Source organism: Hypanus sabinus, chromosome X1 (genome assembly GCF_030144855.1).
Source record: "Hypanus sabinus isolate sHypSab1 chromosome X1, sHypSab1.hap1, whole genome shotgun sequence".
Taxonomy (NCBI): Eukaryota; Metazoa; Chordata; class Chondrichthyes; order Myliobatiformes; family Dasyatidae; genus Hypanus; species Hypanus sabinus.
Window position 1 is genome coordinate 62,131,230 of NC_082738.1, and position 23,721 is coordinate 62,154,950.

General features: G+C 42.3%; 1 protein-coding gene across 1 annotated transcript in view; it reads left to right on the plus strand.

The window, feature by feature from the left end:
- LOC132384961 (SH3 and cysteine-rich domain-containing protein 2-like) overlaps positions 1-23,721 on the plus strand; it is a 227,264-nt gene that overhangs the window by 181,347 nt on the left and 22,196 nt on the right. Inside the window, exon 8 of the mRNA XM_059956653.1 lies at positions 16,322-16,419. Within this exon, the coding sequence (XP_059812636.1) occupies positions 16,322-16,419 (98 nt within the window). The remainder of the gene's footprint in view (positions 1-16,321; positions 16,420-23,721) is intronic.

Below are 23,721 nucleotides of genomic sequence, written 5' to 3' on the forward strand. Positions count from 1 at the left end.
AAAAATACACAAAAATAATATCAAACATACAGATAATATACGTCATCAATACTAAATCTAAAAGTGCGGGTATAATAATAATCAATAAGAAATAAGCTCTATCGTTGTCTAGGGGATAATGTATTGTCCGATGGAAATATAAAAGTCACTCAGTTCATTCAGGCTGCAGCCTTTGGTTGGAGTCAAGAGAGAGATCTTTAGAAACTTGCCAGCTTTTCCTTTTTATGATTTTGATCCTTCGAGAGTTCCGTTGGTGTGGCCGGTCACTTGTGGCCTCTCCTTTTGCTGAGCCGTTCTTCCGTGGTAAGGCCCCAATCCTAGGCAAAGGGAAGGGACGCATGCGAGCCCCCCACCGGCTGTCGCTATTAAATGCTGTCACGGGATTTCTAGCGTTTCTCCTGATGTGTCTTAAGGGGTTGTTCCCCAAGATCCTCTTTTATCCTCACTCTCGGGGTCTCAGATGTCAATCAGGTTGGGATGATGCAATCCCTCAACCAGCCCACTCTGGTTGTCCCCTGAGGGGTTTCAATGAATAGTACAGTACTCAATACACAATTCCGTCTCCCAGAGATAATGGCCATTATCCGTGGCTTTGTCTTGCTGAGGCCAGGACACATTCCAAAACCTTGAGGATTCTCTCTCATTTCCTGGGTCCCAGACCCGAATTAATAGCGATCTTGCAATTCTCAAAAAGGAGGGGGCTACCTTGTACCCTTCGGCCCCTCAGAGTTGTGGCACATTTGTAACAGTATGTTGACTGCCCAGTAATATAAACGAAAATTAGGCAAGGCCATACCACGTACCCTTTTAGGTTTTTGAAGGTGAGCTTTATTTAGTCTTGCCCTTCCATAGATAGGACGAAATAATAGAATTATTAAAAAAAAAGCTTTAGAAATAAAAATTGGTCAAGATTGAAATAAGTATAAAATTTAGGAAGGATATACATTTTACCATTAATTTGACCTATCAGAGACATGAACAAGGGTGACCACTGTGCTAAACTCTGTTTTGTATGATTTAAAAGATTAGTAAAATTTTCTCCAAAAAGACGCTTATAATTTCTTGTTACTGTAATGCCAAGGTAAGTAAATTGGTTATTTACTACTTTAAAAAGGAGGTTATGAAATTCTAATATTTGTGATTCTGTATTTATTGGAAAGAGTTTGCTGTTATGTAAATTAAGTTTGTATCCAGAAAGCTGGCTATATTTGTTGAGGAGTGAAAACATTGGGGATAAGGAGATAGTCAGGTTTGATATAAAAAATAAAAGGTCATCAGTATAAAGAGAGTCTTTGTGCTCAACACTCCCCCTCCAAATCCCCAATTCAGCTCAACTACAAAACACATTTGCCAATGGCTCTATGGCCAGATCAAAAAGTAAGACACTTAAAGGGCACCCTTGCCGGGTGCCACGTTTAAGGTTGAAATGTTGGGATTGCTGAGAATTGGTCAAGACGGAAGCAGTGGGGCGTGAATATAACAATTTAATCCACGTAATTAAACTTTCCAAAACTGCAAAAAAAACACTCCACACGATCAAGCACTTTCTCCGAATATAGAGAAATGACACATTCAGGAGTCCCAGCTGAAGGTGAGTATAAGATATTAAATAGATGTGGTATATTAAAAATAGGAAGATGATTTTTAATAAAACCAGTTTGGTCTTCAGAAATAATTAAAGGCAGAATGTTCTCCAATCTACGGGCCAAAATTTTAACATCAACATTTAGCAAAGAAATCGGCCTGTAAGAGGAACACTCTATTGGATCTTTGCCTTTTCTCGCTAAAAGAATGATACATGCCTCATTAAATGATGCTGGCAATTTACCATATTTAAACAAGTTGGTAAAACTAACATTAGTTGAGGCGAAAGCAGTGAGGAAAATGATTTATAGAAATCTGCAGAGAACCCATCAGGTCCAGGAGATTTACCAGACTGCAGTACAGAAATAGCTGAGGATATTTCTTCTAGTGATAATGGTTCGTTCAGTTTTGCTTTAAGATCAGGAGAAAGCATAGGAATATTTAAACTATTTAAGAAATGCTCGACAGAAATATTATCATTTAGAGATGCAGAAGTATAGAGTTGAGAATAGTAATTCAGGAATGTGTCATAAATTTCAGAATGATTCAAGGTAATGTTCCCATTTTCCATTTGAATTTTTGTAATATATTATTTAACTTTAGAGTGTCTTAGTTGGTTGACTGAAAATTTACCAGATTTATCACCATGGATATAAATCGGCTCTTACTTTCCAAAAGTTGACATTCAATTGGGTGAGTGGAAATAAGGTCAAACTTAATTTGAAGTTCCACGCGTTTCTTACACAGCTCCGGATTTTCAGTCTGGACATATACAGTAGTAGGTCTGTTGCTTTAATTTGATCGGATCTAATCGCTTTTTATGGATCTTTCTATTCAAATTCACAGTATATGAAATTACTTGACCCCTTAGGTATGCTTTCATAGCGTCCCAAACAACCTGACTTGAGGTTTCAGATGTTAGTATTTTTAAAAAAAAAAGGTTATCTGGTCCTCCATAAATTGTACAAAATCATTATCCGACAACAAGGTTGGATTAAAATGCTAAAGTTTATTCATTTGGGGGAAACCAGGAAGAATTATAGACAGGGTGACTGGGGCATGACCTGAAATTAATATACTCCAATAGTCACAAGAAGAAACGGATGGAATCAGCTGATTATCAATTAAAAATAATCAATTCTAGTAAAGGTACGATGGACATGTGGGAAAAAAAAGAATAATCTCTCACATTTGGATGGAGAAAATGCCATACATTGGAGATACCATAATTAGAAAGGTAAGACTGAATTGATAAAGCAGATTTACTTTGGTAGTCTAGGAATAGAGGATGATCGATCCAAAACTGGATCAAATCAACAATTAATATCACCGCCCAATATGAGAGAATATGAACTCAGCTCAGGCAATAAAGAGAAGAAATGACCTAAGAACTCCACATCATCGGAATTGGGGGCATATAAATTGGCCAAAACTACCAATGTGTTATATAATTTCCCCGAGACGATAATAGAATGACCACTTATATCTGATGCTTTGTTATGAAGCTCAAAGGGAACATTTTGATTTATAAGAATTGAAACCCCCCTGGTTTTAGCCTGAAGAGTAGAATGGAAGTGCTGCCCCACCCATTTTGACATGAGACGAGAGTTATCAGAACTATGAATGTGTGTTTCTTGCAAAAAAGCAATTGCTGCGTTAAACTGTTGAAGATGTGAAAACACCTTCCTTCTTTTAACAGGATGGTTCAATCCCGTAACATTCCAGTTTACAAAATTCAACGGACTAATCATTGTCCTTTTTTTTAAAAAAAAAGAAGATAGGAAAAAAAGATACTAGATAATAGGCATAAGCATTGTCAGAAATTCGAGTAACAGCTCTGGGGCAAAAATATGAAACCAGAAAAACAGGACAGAAGTACATCCTGAATAATACAAATGTCTAAAGGTTCTATGAATGATATTTGCATTAGAGTTCCCTCCCCTCCACTCGCACCCCATGGCAAGAGAGCTACCGAAAAACAGCAGCAAAAAAACAAGCTCTTCAAAAAAAAATCACCCCATAATCTGATTTCCTGTCTCTTAACATCGTCATCAGCTCCATTTTGCATCAATTAAAAAACAACTTTTAGCACTACAAACTAAAGTTATACATTGTGAAAAGAAAAATGATTCCACCAAAAATTTGTTAAGCTTAACTCAAGGTAATAATCCAAAAAAAAGATAGGGACTAGTGTTTAAGAAAAAATTACTGACTTAAGAAAGAAAGGTCAGGGAGAAAAAAAACAGAGGAAGAAAAAGTACTTCTCCACCAATATATGTAATCAGATCGAACCTGAGGGAACTGAAACCACAGGGAGGCCATTGATAAACTTCTGAGCTTCTGAAGCTAAGTTAAACCACTTTTTGCTTCCACTAGTAAGAATTATTCGGAGGCAAGCTGGAAATCGAAGGGAAGGCCTGAATCCGCGATTATATAATTCTTTCGTGACTCCTTTAAACTTGGCTCGCAGGCTCAGAACTTGGGGAACATAGCCCTCGACAACATAAATTGGTTGACGCTTATGTTTCAACTTCCCTCTCCGATGGGCTTCCTTAATGAGGAGATCTTTAGTCTGGTAGTGATGAAAACAAATAATTACTGGACATGGCCTGTTCCCCCATTCTGGCATCAATGAGTTCGATGAGCTCTGTCTGTCTCGGGTGGGGTCAAAAGTATATCGTTCCCAAAAATCTCACATAGCAGAATAGGGAAAAATTCAGCGGGATGTTCAATAAGCTCTGGCAAGCGGAGAATACGTAGATTATGACATCTGCTCCAACTTTACAAATCAGTAAGACTGGATAACAGTTTCCTGTTATGATCTCTCAAGTCAGAACAAACACTTTCCAGCTCTTTAAAATGGTGGTCTAACATATCCATGACAGACTCAAGATGTGATAAGTGTTGGGCATGATCCTCCACTATGGACTGAATTTGATCCAATTTCAAATCCACCAAACTGATAGAAGACTTAACTTCAGCTATTATCTCCTGTCAGTGCTGCTCCAAAATTGAGATAATGTTTTCACCCAAGGGGCCAGCCGCAGCAATTTCTTTCTTCCCTGATTTGGTGGTCTTTGAAGCCTTCGTAAAACAGGTGTATTCACAGGCAGAAGGGAGAATAAAAAGTTTAACAGTTTGGAGTGGGAGATAAAAGGGAGAGAAGGAGTGTGGAGTGATAGCTTTTAGTGACTAAACCATAGCCATCTTGACCGGAAGTCCCCCTAGCGGAGATATTTAAAGCATTCTTAGTGACAGGAGAGGTACCAGAGAATTGGAGGATGGCCAATGTAGTTCTGCTGTTTAAGAAAGGCTCCAAACAGAAACCAGGAAATTATAGGCTAGTGCGTCTGACATCGGTTGTGAGAAAGTTATTGTAAGGTACTCTAACAGACCAGATGTATAAGTATTTGGATAGACATGGACTGATTAAGGATAGTCAGCATGACTTCATGAGTGGTAGGCCGTGTCTGACCAATCTTATCCAAGGATGTTATCAGGAAGGTGGATGAAGACAAGGCGGTGGATGTTGCCTACATGGACTTTAGCATTTGACAAGCTACCACATGGCAGGCTGGTCAAGAAGGTTCAGTTGCTCGGCATTCAAGATGAGGTAGTAAATTGGATTAAACTTTTGCTTTGGGGGAGAAACCAGAGTGGTAGTAGATGGTTACCTCTCTGACTGGAGGCCTGTGGCTAGTAGTGTGCTGCAGGGACTGGTGCTGGGTCCTGGTGTCAGGGAAGTGAAGTAGGTGCAGTGAAAATTATGACTGAGAAGGTGCTCAGGAAGCTTAATGGTCTGAGGGTGGATAAATCTCCTGGACCTGATGGAATAACCTTGGGTTCTGAAGGAAGTAGCTGGAGAGATTGCAGAGGCATTACCGATGATCTTTCAAGAATTGATAGATTCTGGCATTGTACCAGATGACTGGAAAATTGCAAATGTTACTCCGCTATTTAAGAAGGGTGGGAGATAGCAGAAAGGAAACTATAGACTGGTTAACCTGACATCAGTGGTTGGAAAGTTGTTGGAATCGATTGTTAGGGATGAGATTACGGAGTACCTGGAGGCACATGACAAGATAGGCCAAAGCCAGCATGGTTTCCTGAAAGGAAGATCCTGCCTGACTAGCCTACTGCCATTTTTTGAGGAAATTATAAGCAGGGTAGACAAATGGGATGCAGTAGATGTGGTGTACTTGAATTTTCAGAAGGCCTTTGACAAGGCACTGCACATGAGGCTGCTTAGCAAGATAAAATATATATATGGCTCCATCTGTCTATGCATGCGCCTGGTTTAGGACTCAATTGGGTGTGAAACAGCATTGGCTGTGGCTGAATAAGCCTATTTTTGAGCGGCAGCCCTTGGCACAGCTGCTGCACATGAAGGCTGATGGCTGCGGCTGAGTAGTCACTGCCGCAGCTTTCCTTCTCTCTCTTCTGTCCGACCACAGTCGAGTTAATTTTTTCTCTGCATTGGTAATGCCTGTATGTACAGCCTGTCACCAGGTGCAGTGATTTGCAGCTGTCTCTTCCCAAGTGTTCACCCTGATATCAGCAGATTTCAGGTCATGTTTACAAACGTCCCTGTAATCCTGCGGTGAGTTCTCCATATAGGATGTCCTTGGGGATGCAGCCATCCTGCATGCAGTGGATGTGGCCAAGTCAGCGCAGTCATTGCTAAGTGAGCAGGACGTACATGCTTAGCATGCTGGCCGAGTCCAGGATGTCCTTGTTTGACCATAAGACAAAGGAGCAGAAGTCGGCCATCGAGTCTGCTCCACCATTTCATCATGAGCTGATCCAATCTCCCCTTTAGTCCCATTCCCCCGCCTTCTCACCATAACCTTTGATGCCCTGACTACTCAGATACCTATCAATCACTGCCTTAAATACACCCAATGACCAACAAATTCCATAGATTCACCACCCTCTGGCTAAAAATTTTTTTTCGCATCTCTGTTCTGAATGGGCGCCCTGCCATCCTCAAGTCATGTCCTCTTGTACTAGACTCCCCCATGAGTCTCCATGGGACTCTCCATGGGAAACAACTTTGCCACATCCACTCTGTCCATGCCTTTCAACATTCAAAATGTTTCTATGAGGTCCCCCCTCATTCTTCTAAACTCTAAGGAGTACAGTCCAAGAGCGGTCAAATGTTCCTCATATGTTAACCCTCTCATTCCTGGAATCATTCTAGTGAATCTTCTCTGAACCTTCTCCAATGTCAGCACATCCTTTCTTAAATAAGGAGCCCAAAACTGCACACAGTATTCCAAGTGAGGTCTTACCAGTGCCTTATAGAGCCTCAACATCACATCCCTGCTCTTATACTCTATTCCTCTAGAAATGAATGCCAACATTGCATTCGCCGCCTTCACCCCCAACTCAACCTGGAGGTTAACCTTAAGGGTATCTTGCACGAGGACTCCCAAGTCCCGTTGCACCTCAGAACTTTGAATTCTCTGCCCGTTTATTTCTTCTACCAAAGTGCATGACCGTACACCTTCCGACATTGTAATTCATTTGCCCATTCCCCCAATCTATCCATCTCTCTCTGCAAACTCTCTGTTTCCTCAGCACTACTGGCCCCTCCACCAATCTTTGTATCATCAGCAAACTTAGCCACAAAGCCATGTATTCCATAATCCAAATCGTTGATATACAACATAAAAAGAAGTGGCCCCCACACGGACCCCTGTGGAACACCACTGGTAACCGGCAGCCAACCAGAATGGGATCCCTTTATTCCCACACTCTGTTTCCTGCCAATCAACAAACTCTCTATCCACGTATGTAACTTTCCCATAATTCCACGGGCTCTTATCTTGTTTAGCAGCCTCATGCGGCACCTTGTCAAAGGCCTTCTGAAAATCCAAATACACAACATCCACTGCATCTCTCTTGTCTACCCTACTTGTAATTTCCTCAAAAAATTGCACTAGGTTTGTCAGGCAGGATTTTCCTTTAAGGAAACCATGCTGAGTTCTGCCTATCTTGTCATATGCCTCCAGGTACTCCGTAACCTCATCCTTGACAATCGACTCCAACAACTTCCCAACCACCGATGTCAAGCTAACAGGTCTATAATTTCCTTTTTGCTTCCTTGCCCCCTTCTTAAATAGTGCAGTGACGTTTGCAATCTTCCAGTCCTCCAGAACCAGGCCAGAATCTATCGACTTTTGAAAGATCATTGCTAATGCCTCCGCAATCTCCACTGCTATTTCCTTCAGAACACGAGGGTGCATTCCATCTGGTCCAGGAGATTTATCTACCCTTAGACTATTCAGCTTCCTGAGTACTTTCTCTGTCGTAATTGTGACTGTGCATATTTCTCTTCCCTGACACCCTTGAATGTCCGGTATATTGCTGATGTCTTCCTCAGTGAAGACTGATGCAAAATGCTCGTTCAGTTCCTCTGCCATCTCCTTATCTCCCATTACAATTTCTCCAGCATCATTTTCTATCGGTCCTATATCTACTCTCACCTGTCTTTTACTCTTCATATACTTGAAAAAGCTTTTAGTATCCTCTTTGATATTATTTACTAGCCTCCTTTCACAGTTCATCTTTTCCCTCTTAATGACCTTCTTAGTTTCCTTTTGTAAGCTTTTAAAAACTTCCCAATCCTCTGTCTTCCCACTAATTTTTGCTTCCTTGTATGCCCTCTGCTTTGCTTTTACTTTGGCTTTGACTTCTCTTGTCAGCCACGGTTGCATTCAAAAATTTCTTCTTCCTTGGAATATATCTGTCTTGCACCTTCCTCATTTCTTGCATAAACATCCAGCGGTCTTTCCAGGAAATGCCCAGGATCTGACGCAAGTACTGCAGGCATAGCCGAGTGGTTAAGGCGTTGGACTAGCGATTTGAAGGTTGTAAGTTCGAGCCCCAGCCGAGGCAACATGCTGTGTCCTTGAGTCAGACACTTAACCACACACTGCTCCAGTCCACCCAGTTGAAAATGGGTACTAGCAAAATGCTGGCAGATAACCTCGTGATAGACTGGAATCCTATCTCCAGTCTTGTACTCTCTTGTACAGGGGGAGTCTTGTACTCTCAGTCACTTCACGCCATGGAAACAGACATAAGACTTTAACTTAGCAAGATAAGAACTTATGGAATTACAGGGAAGTTACTAGCATTGATGAAGCATTGGCTGATCAGCAGAAAACAGAGATTGGGAATAAAGCAATCCTATTCTGGCTGGCTGCCGGTTACCAGTGGAGTTCCACAGGGGTAGGTGTTGGGACCGCTGCTTTTTATGATGTATGTCAATGATTTGGTCTATGGGATTAATGGATTTGTGGCTAAATTTGCCGATGATACAAAGATAGGTAGAGGAGCGGGTAGTGTTGAGGAAACAGAGAGCCTGCAGAGAGACTTAGATAGTTTAGGGGAATAGGAAAAGAACTGGCAAATGAAGTACAATGTTGGAAAGTGTGTGGTCATGCACCTTGGTGGAAGTAATAAATGGGCAGACCATTCTTTAGATGGAGAGAGAATTCAAAATACAGAGATGCAAAGGGACTTGGGAGTCCTTGTACAGGATACCCTAAAGGTTAACTTCCAGTTGAGTCGGTGGTGCAGCAGGCGAATGCAATGATGGCATTCATTTCCAGAGGTATAGAATATAAGAGAAGGGATGTGATGTTGAGGCTCTATAAGGCACTCATGAGACCACACTTGGAGTATTGCATGCAGTTTTGGGCTCCTTATTTTAGAAAGGATATACTGACATTGGAAAGGGTTCAGAGAAGATTCACAAGGATAATTCCATGAATGAAAGGATTGCCGTATGAAAAACGTCTGGCAGCACTTGGGCTGTATTCCCTAGAGTTCAGGAGAATGAGGGGGGACCTCATAGAAACATTCTGAATGTTAAAAGGCCTGAACAGATTAACTATGGCAAAGTTATTTGCCATAGTAGGGGAGTCTCAGACAAGAGAGCATGAATTCAGGATTGAAGGACGTCCATTTAGAACAGAGATGCGGAGAAATTACCTTAGTCAGATGGTGGTAAATCTGTGGAACTTGTTGCCACGTGCAGCTGTGGAGGCCAAGTCATTGGGTGTTTTTAAGGCAGAGTTAGATAGGTTCTTGATTAGCCAGGGCATCAAAGGGCATGGGGAGAAGGCAGGAGTGTGGGGATGACTGGGAAAATTGGATAATGATTGAATGGTGGAGCAGACTCAATGGGCCAAATGGCCAACGACTGTTCCTACATTTTATGGTCTTTTGGTCCTTTGTTATTTCTCATTTATAGCAATGAACTGGATGATAATGTGGTAAAATGGATCAGCAAATTTGCGGATGACACCAAGATTGGGCAGTGTAGTTGACAGTATTGAAGACAATCAGAGCTTGCATAGGGATCTGGATCAGCTGGAAAAATTGGCTGAAAAATGGCAGGTGGAATTTAGAAACATAGAAACATAGAAAACATACAGCACAATACAGGCCCTTTGACCCACAAAGCTGTGCCGAAAATGTCCCTACCTTAGAACTATCTAGGCTTTACACATAGCCCTCCATTTTTCTAAGCTCCATGTAGCCATCCAGGAGTCTCTTAAAAGACCCTATTGTTTCTACCTCCACCACCACCGTCGGCAGCCCATTCCACGCACTCACCACTCTCCGCATAAAAAAAAGAAAAACTTACCCCTGACATCTCCTCTGTACCTACTTCCAAGCACCTTAAGGCTATGCCCTCTCATGCTAGCCAGTTCAGCCCTGGGGAAAAGCCTCTGACTATCCACACAATCAGTGCCTCTCATTTAATGCAGACAATTGCGAGCTTTTGTGCTTTGGTAGGACCAACCAGGGTAGGTCTTACATAGTGAACGATAGGGCACTGAGGATTGTGGTGGAACAAAGAGATCTGGAAATACAGGTCCATAATGCATTAAAAGTGGCATCACAGGTAGATAGGGTCGTAAAGAAAGTTTTTGGCACATTGGCCTTTACAAATCAATGTATTTGGTATAGAAGCTGGGATGTTATGCTGAAGTTGTACAAGATGTTGATGAGACCTAACTTGGAGTGATGTGTGCAGTTCAGGTCACCTACCTACAGGAAAGATGTAAACAAGGTTGAAAGAGTCCAGAGAAAATTTACAAGGATGTTGTCAGGTCTGGAGGACCTGAGTTATAAGGAAAGATTGAATAGGTTAGGTCTGTATTCTTTAGAACTTAGATTAAGAGGAGATTTGATAGAGGTAACACAATTATAAGGGGTACAGATAGGGTAAATGCAAGCATGCTTGTTCCACTGAGTTTGGGTGGGACTTGAATTAGAGGTCATGGGTTAACGGTGAAAGGTGAGAAGTTTAAGAGGGGAAACTTCTTCAATTAGAGGATAGTGAGAGCGTGGAATGAACTGCCAGTGCAATTGCTGCATGCGAGCTGGATTTCAATGTTTAAGCCAAGTTTGGATAGGTATATAGATAGTAGTGGTATGGAGGGCTATTGTCTCAGTGCAGGTTGGGCCAAAGTGACTGTATGACTTTACGACAAAGACTGACGTAAATCTAATGTGCAAAAAAAGACAAATCATACCAATAATATTTAAAAAAGTAAATAAACAATACTGAGGTTGTCCTTGAAAGTGAGTCTGCCCCCTCACCACCATTCAGGGTCTCAAACAGTCCTTCCAGGTGAGACACCACTTCACCCGTGTGTGTGTTGTGGTCATTTATGCTTGCGGTGTGGCCTTCTCAACATTGGTGAGACCAGACATAGAATGGGGTTCACTTCGTTGAGCACCTTTGCTCTGTCCGCAACAAAAGGAGGGGGGGATTTCACAGTGACCATCTATTTCAATTGTACTTCCCATTCTGATTCTGACAAGTTTGCCCATGACCTTCTCAGTTGCCATGATGAGGCAACAGGTTGGAGGAGCAGCACTCTATATTCTGTCTGGGCAGCCATAACTTGATTGCATAAACATCAATTTCTCAAACTTCTGTTAATTTCTTCCTCCTTTCCCTTTTCTTCCCTTTTTTTCATTCCCAATTACCCATTCCATTTCCCCTCTCTTCATCAGCCTATCCACTTCCTCAGGTGCCCCTTCTCCTTTAGTTTTCTCCATGGTCTGCTGTCCTCTCTTATTCGATTCCTCCTGCAGCCCTTTACCTCTTTTACCTAACCACTCCTAGCTTCTTACTTCATCCCCCTCCACCTACCTTTGCCTGCCAGCTTATATTCCTTCTCCTCTCCCCACCAACTTATTCTGGCTTCCTTCTCCTTCATTTCCGGTCCTGATGAAGCATCTCTGTCTGAAACATCGACTGTTTATTCCCCTCCATAGATGCTGCCTGATTTGCTGAGTTACTTCAAATTTGTGAGTATATTGCTAAAACTAGAGGATATAGATAGGATAAGGGGAAAGATAGTTAAAGGGATTTAAGGGAGAATCTTTCCATCCAGAGGCTTGGGAAGTCAGAGTATGGAAACAGGCCCTCCAGTCCAACTTGTCCCTCTTGACCAAGATGCCCACCTAATCAGATTTAATATCACTGGTATATGTTGTGAAACTTGTTTTGTGGCCGCAGTACATTGCAATACATAATAAAAAACTGTGAATTACGGTAAAAAGTATGCATGAAAGCATAAATTACATAAGTAGTGCAAAAAGAGAGGGAAAATCGTGAGATAGTGTTCATGGGTTCACTGTCCATTCAGAAATCTGATGGCAGAAGGGGAAGAAGCTGAACCTGAAATATTGAATGTGTGTCTTCAGGCTCCTGTATCACCACCTTGATGGTAGCAATGAGAAGAGGGCATGTCCTGGGTGATGGGGATCCTTTATGGATGCCGCCTTTGAGGTATCGCCTTCCAGTCCTACTTGCCCTTTTTTGGCTTGTGGGTACGTGGAACTCACTGCCTGAGGGGTAAATGGAAGCAAAGACTCTCACAAAGTTTTAATAGTATTTAGATGAGCAGAAAGCTACAAACCAAGTGCTGATCAGTGGGAATTAGTGTAGCTGGGTATTTTATGGTTCGTATAGAAAATGTTGATGGAAGAACCCGTTTCTGTGCAGTACAACTTTTATGATATTTTGTGTTTTGTACTGCATAGTTCAGAGCCAGCTGTAAGATTGGGGTTTGATGCACACCACTGCCTGTAAGGGGTTTGTACATTTTCCCTGTAACTGTATGGGTTTCCACTGGGTGTCCCAGTTTCCTCCCACAATCCAGAGATATACGGTTGGGGTTAGTGAGTTGTGGGATATGTTGGCGCCAGAAATATGTCAACACTTGTGGGCTGCCCCAACACAAACTTTGGTGATTTGATTTGATGCAAAACAATGCATTTTACTGTATTTTTCAATGTACATGTGCAAATAAAGCTAATCTTTTGGACATGGTTGTTGACTCTGAAGAAAGGAACTTGATCACTGAGGGTGTCTATTTAACATATGAATGGTGACTTGGGATGCATGATTATGGGTTGTGGAGCATGCTGAGAAAGTTCAATACTCCAGGGGCAAAGTTTCATGTAATTCTCAGCTGGACTTCAGAGCGAGTTAGAAGCCGAGTTGAGCCATTGGGCAGGGAATATGGCATCTCCTAGCCCAGCAGGGTTGTGATTGTGCTGAGAAAGTACATGTTACATGTGGAGCAGCATACAACAAGCTGGAGGAATTCAGTAGGTCAGTCAATGTTTTGGGTTGTCACCCTTCATCTCATCTCATCTCTCTAACTGTCTGCGCACCCCCACCCTCAACCTATAGACTCTGTTCTTGACATCTTTTATCAGGGGTGGTGGAGGTTTCCTACTGTCAACCCTATCAATGGCTCTCTTTCATTGCATTGATATGATAGTGGCCAGTATTTCCTGGAAAGTGCAGGTGAAGGGTCTTGACCTAAAACATCAACTGTTTATTCCTCTCCAGAGTTGCTGATTGACCTGCTAAGTTTCTTCAGCAATTTATGGTATGTCACTTCTTGACTGTGACAAATGGGCTAAAAAACCCAATAGTCAAATTACGTCAACAATAGTACGTCTTCAATAGTTCCATTTAATATCAGAGAAATATATGCAATATACATCTGGAAATTCTTGTTCTTTGCAGACATCCATGAAAACAGAAGTGTGCCCCAAAGAATGAATGACAGTAAAAATGTTAGAATCCCAAAGTCCCCCTACTAACCCCTCCCACATACAAGCAGCAGTTGCTCCCACAGTGCCATCCACTTCCATGAAAAAGCATCAGCACCTCCACCCACAAAGCATGCAATAGCAAAGCTCCCAATAAAGACCATGATCTGCAGTGCAACAAAAACTCATTGTTAACCCAACAACTCAACGTGCCACAGGGTGTGTGTGTCTCTCTCTCTCTCCTCCTCCTCCTCCTCCTCCTCCTCCTCCTCCCCCTCCCCCTCCCCCTCCCGCTCCCTCTCCCTCTCCCTGCAATAATGCTCCATGTAGATGCTCTCACCTCAGTCTCAGCGACTCAAATCATCGAGTATGTGGGAGTTTGTGATGGTTCCTCCATGTTTGATAGCCAAAGTGAGCATAGGAGGCATTGGGGTCATCTGGCAGCAAAACCCTGTTGTCACCTATGTCACTTGGTTTAACTTTATAAGAGTTGAGAGTATTCAAGCCCTGCCATAACTGTCGAGCATCCTTCATTGATTCATGATTAGTCTGGAATTGCCACCTTGCCCATGAGATAGCTTTCCAGAAATCATACCTGGACCTCTTGTAACTTTCTTGGTCACCAGACTAGAATGCCTCTGATCTGGCCCTCAGCAGATTGAGGATCTCGTGATTCATCCAGGGTTTCTGTTTGGAGAAGACTCTGAATGAATTTATGGGGACACTTTTATTTATAAAGTCCATGATGACTGTGGTGTATTCATTCAGATTTACAGATGAGTCCTTGAATGCGGCCCAGTCCTCTGACTTGAAGCAATTCCATAGTTGTCCCTTTGCCTTTCGTGACCACTTCGTGTCCACCTTTGGAGTCTTGTTCTTTAGCTTCTGCAAGTAGGAGAAGGACAGCCTGGTGAACAGATTTTTTGAAATACAGTCTGAGTATAAAATGGTAGGCACTCCTTATCAAAGTATAGCAGTGATCTAGTGTGTTGGGACCTCTGGAGTTACAGGTTGTATGCTAATGGTAATTGGGCAGGGATTTCTTCATACAAGCCTGGTTGAAATCCTTGACTGTGATCTGAAATGTGTTGGGGTGGACTGTTTCTTGTTTGGTAATGGCATCATGTAGTATCTCAGTGCCTGTTTACAGTCTGCCACAGGTGCTATGTAAACTGTGGTCAGTATCACAGAGAACTCTCTTGGTAAGTAGAATGGTTGGCATTTGATCATGAGATGTTCAAGGTTAGGGGAACATGAGTACGTCAAAACTGCCATATTGGAGCACCACAAAATTCATAATGAAATACACACCTCCACCTTTTGCCTTTTATTAATTGGTAGTTCATTGCACCTTGTGTATCAATCCTTCGGGTCTAATTGCTCTATCTGGCATACTCTGAGTAAGGCACATCTCAGAAAATCACAGACACAGCAATTTCTCACTCTCCTTTGAAATAGCAATCTTGCCCTCGGTTTTGTTCTCCAGCAACTGCACATTTGCTAATAAGATGCTGAGTAGATGGGTCACATTGCTCTGCATTTCAGCCTGTTTAGGAGTCCCTCTCGAGTGCCTCGCGTTTAGCCATGGTGACGAACCTTCAGGGTGTATCTGCTTATTTGAGAGCTAAGTCCACTGAGTCCTTCAGAAGATGGTCCTTCAATAAGTCAATTCAAAAGTAGGTTGCTTAAAGGGCACCAGCCTAACTGGGAGGAAATGGCAATAATTCTATTTTCATTCATTGGTTTAATGATGAAAATCATCACTGCTTTGTCCGGTAGTAGAATTGCAACAATATTATTGCAAACAATCTGGGCATCATTATCAATAGAAAAGTTAATGGATCAGAACATTAACATGGGAGTATAGCATAGGCTGATGCAAGACCTACCTTGGTTTGCCCAAATTCTTATCCACGAGAAACAATATCAAAATTGATACAGAATGATAGAAGCATTAGGACAGGTGAGTAAGAGGAGACTGCAGGTGCTGGATTCTTGAGCCACAATCAATGCTGGAGAAACTCAACAGGTTGAACAGCATTTGTGAGAGGGGGAGAGTGGGTGTGGGAGGAGAAGTCCTGATACATAGTTACGATCAGAAACATTGACAATTCCTTTCCTTCCCAAAGAAGCTGCTCAACCTATTGAGTTTGCACTTTCCCTCAATGGTCACTGTGGAATTGGGCTGAGGAGCACTGACTGAAATCCTCCCTTCCTGTAAAGACCCTGAAGCTTATTTTATTTTATTTTATTTAGACGTGCAACACAGTAATAGGGCCATCCAGATCAATGTGCCTATGCCACCCAATTACACGCATGTGACCAATTGACCTACTAACCCATATATCTTTGGAATGTGAGAGGAAACCAGAGCACCCAGAGGAAACCCATGTGGTCACTGGGGGAACGTACAAAGTCCTTTCAGACAGTGCGGAAATTGAACCCAGGTCACTGATGCTATATTGAAATTAATGCTAACTGCTATGCTACCATACCACCCCTAAATTGAGTAATGCAATGATACAATTCTCACAATAGAATCACTAACTCAGCAGGGCAGGAGCATTTGTGGAAAAGGAAACATTGTGTGATAGTGTCATTACTTTCTCTGAAGATTACTGTTCTCTCTGCCCTATAGACTAGGAAGCCCTCAGTGCGTAAAGACGTGCTGCAGATGCATACATACGTAGCGCTGTACAAGTTTGTACCGCAGGAGCAAAATGACTTGGGACTACGGTAAGTATATCTTTCAACTTCATTGTGTGATGAAAGAAAATAAACCATTCATTTCAATTCAAGTTTAATTGTCATTCAACCATACATGAGTACCACCAAATGGAATAGTGTTACTCTGGGGTCAAGGCGCAAAACACGGTAGCAACACAGCGCAAAGCACACATAGCCCATATAAGACAGCAAGCCCATGTAAGATATCAATAAGATACAGCACGCAAAAAAAGGCCAGACTGGAGCCATGAATGCCACAGAAATCTGCAGTTGACCACAATACAGCTTGTCTTCTGCCAAACAGGGTCAGGGGGGTTGGGGGGGGGGGGGGGTAGTGGCAGTGGTTGGTGAGCAGCACCGTCTCCAGCCTGGATGCTGCTCCTTATCACCCCTGGTAGAGCACATCAGCTCTGATGCCTCTCTCCTGGCAGCTGTAAACAGGTGACACCACGCCTTGGGGACAAGGCCTCACTACAACTGAGGCTATGTAGTCCCCTGCCACCTGCTCTTTCTCTCAGCCAATAAATCAGTGAATTAAACCTATGGCATTCCACATTAACAATGTCCAAAAGGATGTTGTGATCACAAGAAAAATGACCAAGGCAGTCACTCACTATTAGACAGCACAATGTGCAGCTCCTTCATTTTCTCCACCAACAAGCAACTTGCTGATGGGGTAGACCTGCATTCAGTTCTGAATGTATAGCAGGAAGTCTCTAGAAGTCTCTTAAATGACCCTATTGTATCTGCCTCCACCACTGTTGCTGGCAGTCCATTCCATGTACTCACCACACCCTGAGTAAAAAAACTTACCCCTGACATCTCCTCTGTACCTACTCTCCAGCACCTTAAACCTGTGTCCTCTTGTGGCAACCATTTCAGCCCTGGGAAAAAGCCTCTGACTATCCACATGATCAATACCTCTCATCATGTTATACACCTCTATCAGGTCACTTCTCATCCTCTATCACTCCAAGGAGAAAAGGCCGAGTTCACTCAACCTATTCTCATAAGGCATGCTCCCCAATCCAGGCAACATCCTTGTAAATCTCCTCTGCACCCTTTCTATGGCTTCCACGTCCTTCCTGTAGTGAGACGACCAGAATTGAGCACAGTACTCCAGGTGGGGTCTGACCAGGGTCCTACATAGCTGTAACATTACCTCTCGGCTCCTAAATTCAATTCCACGATTGATGAAGGCCATATGCCTTCTTAACCACAGTCAACCTGCGCAGCTGTTTTGAGTGTCTCATGGACCCCGACCCCAAGGTCCCTCTGATCCGCCACACTGCCAAGACTCTTACCATTAATACTATATTCTGCCATCATATTTGACTTAACCAAAATAAGCCACCTCACATTTGTCTGGGCTGAACTCCATCTGCCACTTCTCAGCCCAGTTTTGTATCCTATCAATCATCTTATTGGAACTTTGAAAACTAGCAAACAGTTGTTATTTGTTCTTCCTACTGGGAATAGAGAGGTGAAAATGCCCACCTACTTTGAGAAAAGTATGGGAGAATGTCAAGGGTAAGTTTTTTTTTACAGAATGCTGGTTGTGTGAAACACCCCAGAGATCATGGCTCCTATAGTCCAGCTTCAAACTTGTTCAACCCTCATTTAATGACATACCAAAGAAATGAAACCAGTCAGTTCCTTGAGCCTGTTCTTAAAGCCACTTGTTCCAACTTTTTTTCATCAATTTACCCAGTTTTATTTTTTATGAGCCTAACTTGGACAGCTCCGTTGCCTAGATTTAAGATCAGATTAGCTTAACTTTAGATGTCACATATACATCGAAACATTAAGATATCAAAATATACTGTGAAATGCCTTGATTGTGTCAATGACTAACACTGTCTGAGAATGTGTCAGGAGCAGTCCACAAAATGTTACTATGCCTCTGGTGCCAACATAACATGCCCACATCTCACTAACCCTAACCCATATGTCTTAGGAATGTGGGAAGAAACCGGAGCACCCAAAAGAAATCAATGTGATCACAGGGAGAACAGATGAGCTCCTTACAGACAGTGGTGGGAATTGAACTGGGGTTACTGGTGCTGTGAAGCATTATGATAGCCTCTATGCTACAGTGCCAGCCTTTTTTTGCCACTGTTTTGCGTGAGCTATCAGTCTTCATTGGCAGTCTATGTGGTTCAAAATGGCATGCTTCCACTGTGAAGCATTGTGAGGTTTCTGAAATGAATAGCAGACCGCCTAAAGGAATGGCACAATACTTTGGGAAGTGGTGGTGTCTTTATAATTTGCACGGGACATTTGTCTGCCTCCAGCTTTGGCCCCTGAGGTGCTCAGTGCATCCCATCAACATTGACCAATCAAGAGCTGACAAATCCCAGGAATCAGTGTAGTTGTGTCCTGTTCTCATGGAGGCTTTGAACACCTCTATTATCTTTTCTTCCATCAATCACTTTGGTAAAAGGAATAAAGACATAGACTAGTTACTAAACAGAGATAAAATTCAGAAATCAAAGATGCAAAAGGAATTGGGAGTCCTTGTGCAGGATCCCCTAAATGTTCGTTTGTAGGTTGTGTCAGTAGTAAGGAAGGCAAATGCAATGTTACATAATTCATTTCGAGGGGGCTAGAATATAAAATCAAGGATGTAATACTAAGGCTTTATAAAGCACTGGTCAGACCACATGGAGTATTGTGAGCAGTTTTGGGACCCTTATCCAAGAAAAGATGTGCTGGCATTGGGGAAGATCCATGAGTGATTCTGGGAATGAAAGGGTTAACATATGAGTAGTGTTTGATGGCTCTGGGCCTGTATTCATTTGAGTTCAGAAGAATGAGGGGGGTCTCATTGAAATCTACTGAATCTTGAAAGGCCTAAATGGAGTGGGTGTGGAGAGAAAGTTTCCTATAGTGGGGTAGTCTAGGATCAGAGGGCACAGCCTCAGAGTAGAGAGGCACATCCCATTAGAACAGACATGAGGAGGAATTTCTTTAGCCAGAGGGTGGTGAATTTGTGGAATTCATTTCAAGGGCTGTGGTGGCCAAATCATTGGGTATACTTAAGCAGAGGTTAATGGTTTCTTGATTAGTAAGGTTATCGAATATTATGGGGAGAAAACAGGAGAATGAGGTTAAGAGGGTTGGAATGATAGAATGGTAGAGCAAACTCAATAGGCCAAATGGCCTAAATCTTCCCCTATGTCACTTGCCATCTCTTTCCCCCCCTGAAGAGCAGTGTGTGTTTCTCCTGTTTTATTTCTCTATTTCTTACAAACCCACCTTTCTGTATATCTTTAGTAAAATTAGATAATGGATGAAGTATTTCATTAATAAATATAGTAAATAATTAAAGGTTCTAATATTTATTCTTGCAGAGTATCAGCTGGACATTGTGCTAGTCTGAGCCACTGTTCATTATGCTTTGTCCTTGAGTCCCACTCTGCCTGTTTCCTAGTCTGGTTAATAATTTACCTTCAATTCTACTGCTTCATCTTTAGCAAGTAATCATATGAAGGACCTCATCCAATGCTTCAATCTTTTCAGCTATTTCCAGTTGTCTCTGACACATTGGAAGCAGCAGAGACAGCCTTTGAGAGAAAGAGCTGTCAAAGAGCCAAGAAGGTGGCCTGTAGGAAGGGCTGCTGTTTGTGCTGCTCATGATTCCCACAGCCCACTCTATTTAGTGGAATGTCCAGGGTGGTAATGATAGCTGTGGGAACTATGGAAGACCAGTGCAGAGAGGCTTGCTCAGGCAGTGACTGTGAGCCATGGATATGAAAGAATGCAATCCAACTTGGTTTCTTTTCAAGTGGCTTATTGTCAAACCTCTGTGTAAATTTATCTATGAGAAAACTGATGCTGCCTCTCCTAATACATTATGTGGTTTGGTGTCAAACTTTGCCCAATAGTGGGATGTGATGGAAGACTTGAAGATTCCTTAATAAAAGAGATTCTGCAGATGCTGGAAATCCAGAGTAACATACACAAAATGTTGAAGGAACAGCAGGTCAGGCAGCATCTATGGAAAGGAATAAAAAGTCAACGTTTCAGGCCAAAACCCTTCATCAGGACTGGAAATGAAGGAGGGAGAAGCCAGAATTCCCTAGCTGTGTTATGTTAATCATTTACTTGTTGAATGTCAGTGTTGTACCTGCCAGCCTTTGCTGCTCGTCCTTAACTGCTCATACTAAGTGACATGGGGAGCCACTTCCTTGGATGGCTATGGTGATGGAGTTCCAAGGAAGTGTCAGCTCAAGTGGCTTCCAGAGATAGTGATGACAGCATGGTAGCATAACAATTAGCACAGTGCACAATAGTGCCAGCTATAAGATTGGGGTTCAATTCCCTCTGTTGTCTGTAAGGAATTTATATGTTCTTTCTGTGACCACATGGGCTTGTTCCATTTTCTGGAGTTTCCTCCCACATTCCAAAGGTGCATGGGTTAGGATTAATGAGTTGTGGGCATGCAATGTTGGTGCCAGCAGTGTGGCCATCAGCGATGTGTGTTGGTCAGTGGTGCAAAACTACCTATTTCACTTTATGTTTCTATGTTCCATTGTGCATGTGACAAATGAACCTAATCTAATCCTTTTCCGCACAGTACAATGAACAATGATGTAAGTCAGGATGGCATGTTAGAAGAGAGATTCTGTAGGACTCTGGGAAAGGGAATGGGGGAGTAAGAATGGCTGATAAATTCTACAGATGACCAAATGGACATGATGGCTACTTCCTGGCCTCTAACTATTCTGTGATTGTAGTTGAACATGATCCCAATTTGGAATTATTCTCCAGCATCCATGAACACCCTATATGGTAGCTCAGGGACTCGTACCATCAGATAGACTGTGGCAGTTGAAGATGGCAGCTCATCATCATGTCCTGGACAATAAGGGGTACAAGATGAAACCATTGATACCAGCAACCAGGAAATACTTTTTTTAAGAACAGAAGGGTATACACTTAGCGGCACTTTACTAGGTGCAGTATGCACCTAATAAAGTGAACTGTGTATGTTTTTGTATGTTAATGATCATCTCCTGCTATAGCCCAACCACTTCAAGATTCAATGTGATTCAGAGATGCTCTCTGCACACTGCTGTTGTAACGCATGGTTATTTGAGTTACTGTTGCCCACCTCCACCCCCTGTCAGCTTGAACCAGTCTGGCCATTCTCCTCTGACCTTTCTAATTAACAACACATTTTTGCTTAAAGAACTGCCAATCACTGGATACTTTTTGTTTTTCACACCGTTCTCTGTAAACTCTTACAGACCATTGAGTGTGAAAATCCCAGGAGATCAGTAATTTCTGAGATACTCAAACCACCCAGTCTAGCACCAACAATCATTTCATGGTCGCTTTTATCACCACCTGATGTTGGGTCCAAACAACAACTAAACCTTTTGTACATTGAGTTGCTGTCATATGATTGACTAATTAGATATTTACATTTAACATGCAGGTGGACAGGTGTACCTAATAAAGTGGCCACTGCATGTATACTACAGCCAAATTTATGGAAAATTCAGATATGATAGTTTATAAGAAGCTGTTAGATGCATCAATGTGCAGAGAATGGACCATGTACAAGTAGAAGGAATTAAGTTAATTAGCCATTTGAGCTTAATTAATTCAACACATCATGGGCAGAAAGTCCTCTTCTTGTGCTGTACATCCCTGAGATGGTGGTGGTGATATTAACAGACTGCTAATCAAACTTTTCCAATCCTGTCCAATGGTTGGAGTAATCTTTCATCCTTGCCTTGCTGCAGTAGCTGTGAACCACCAAGTTTGGATATTTTACATTAGAATATCATTCAGATTCAAAATTCAATTTATTTATCAAATGCACATCAAAACATACAGTGCAAGTAGTCAGTATCTTATCTAATGTTTCCAATTGGCCTGTCAAAGTTGGACATCTCCCTGTCAATAACTGCACTATTTAATCTTCCATTTTTGGCAATAAGGCAGGGATGAAAGATTACTCCTGAACTACACTGGGCTAGAAATTCGATGCATTTCCAGGATTGGAAGTATGGGGCAATGTTGGGGGATGGTAAAAGAGGAATGAACAGTGTGTGGTAGTGCCTAGTGGCATACACATGACCTTTGGGATCAAAGCCTGCAAAGCAGGCATGTCCTTGAAACACCACCCATACCGTGAGAGAATCAGAAAGGAAGAGGAGAATGGAAAGTGAATTATTTGAGGGACAGGGAAGCAGCAGAAATATGAAGGGAAGGGACGATCAAGGGAGAGCTTTGGACAGCAGTAAGGAAGATGAGACAAAAGAAATTGTTGGGCAGCAGATGGACAAGTGATGTTAGAGGTGTCAATCATTGACATCAGAATGCACTCACATCCGAGATTCTGTATATATCTCCTTTCCTGTGATGTTAGGCTTGTCACCTCTTGATGGAGTTTTGCACTTCCCTCATGTTCAAGCAACTTATTGGGGCTGCAGTATACCAATGCAGGTCTACACACACAGTCCAAAACATAGCATGTTCCTGATCTCACACACAAAATGCTGGAGGAGCTCAGCAAGACGGGCAGCACCTATGGAGGGGAATAAGCGGTCAACATTTTGGGCCAAGTTCCTTCATCAAGACATGATCATGAGCCCTGATAAAAGGTCCTGGCCTGAAACGTCAACTGTTTATTCCCCTCTGTAGATACTGCTTGACTTGCTGAGTTGCTCTAGTATTTTCTGTATATTGCTCTAGATCGCTTGTGTTCCCCCCCCCCCACCAAAACTTGCTATCTAACTATTTTTGATGGTCACCTCCCTCAAAACCATTTTTATACCCTATCCCCATATCCCTTAATTCCTCAATCTATCAGTCACTCCACAGGTCTCAGGAGTAAGCAGTTCCAAAGACTTTCTACCCACTTCGCCTCAGGGAAGTGATCTCCCCAAATCTATCCTGTCAAACAATCTTCCTCCCCACCTCTTTGTCACCTCTTTGTTTTTCAAAATTCCAGAGAATGGAGGCCTTCCTTACTCAATCTCTCCTTGTGTGACAGACTCATTTATTCCTGGAAGAGTTCTAGTGAATCTTTGCTGCACGTCCTCTATATAAAATATTGCAGTGAGGCAACCATAATTGTGTATAACACTCAGGGTAAGGTCTTATCAAGGTCATCATATAGTGATAGTAAGATGTCTTCACTTCATTCAAAGTGTCTTGCAACAAAGTCTAAACATCGTTTCCTAACTACTTGCATTTCCATGTAAGTATTCAGTGATTACTGTACAAGAAAGCAGGCTAAAGATAGATTAGCTTTATTTGTCACATTTGCATCAAAACATTTAACAAAATGTGCTG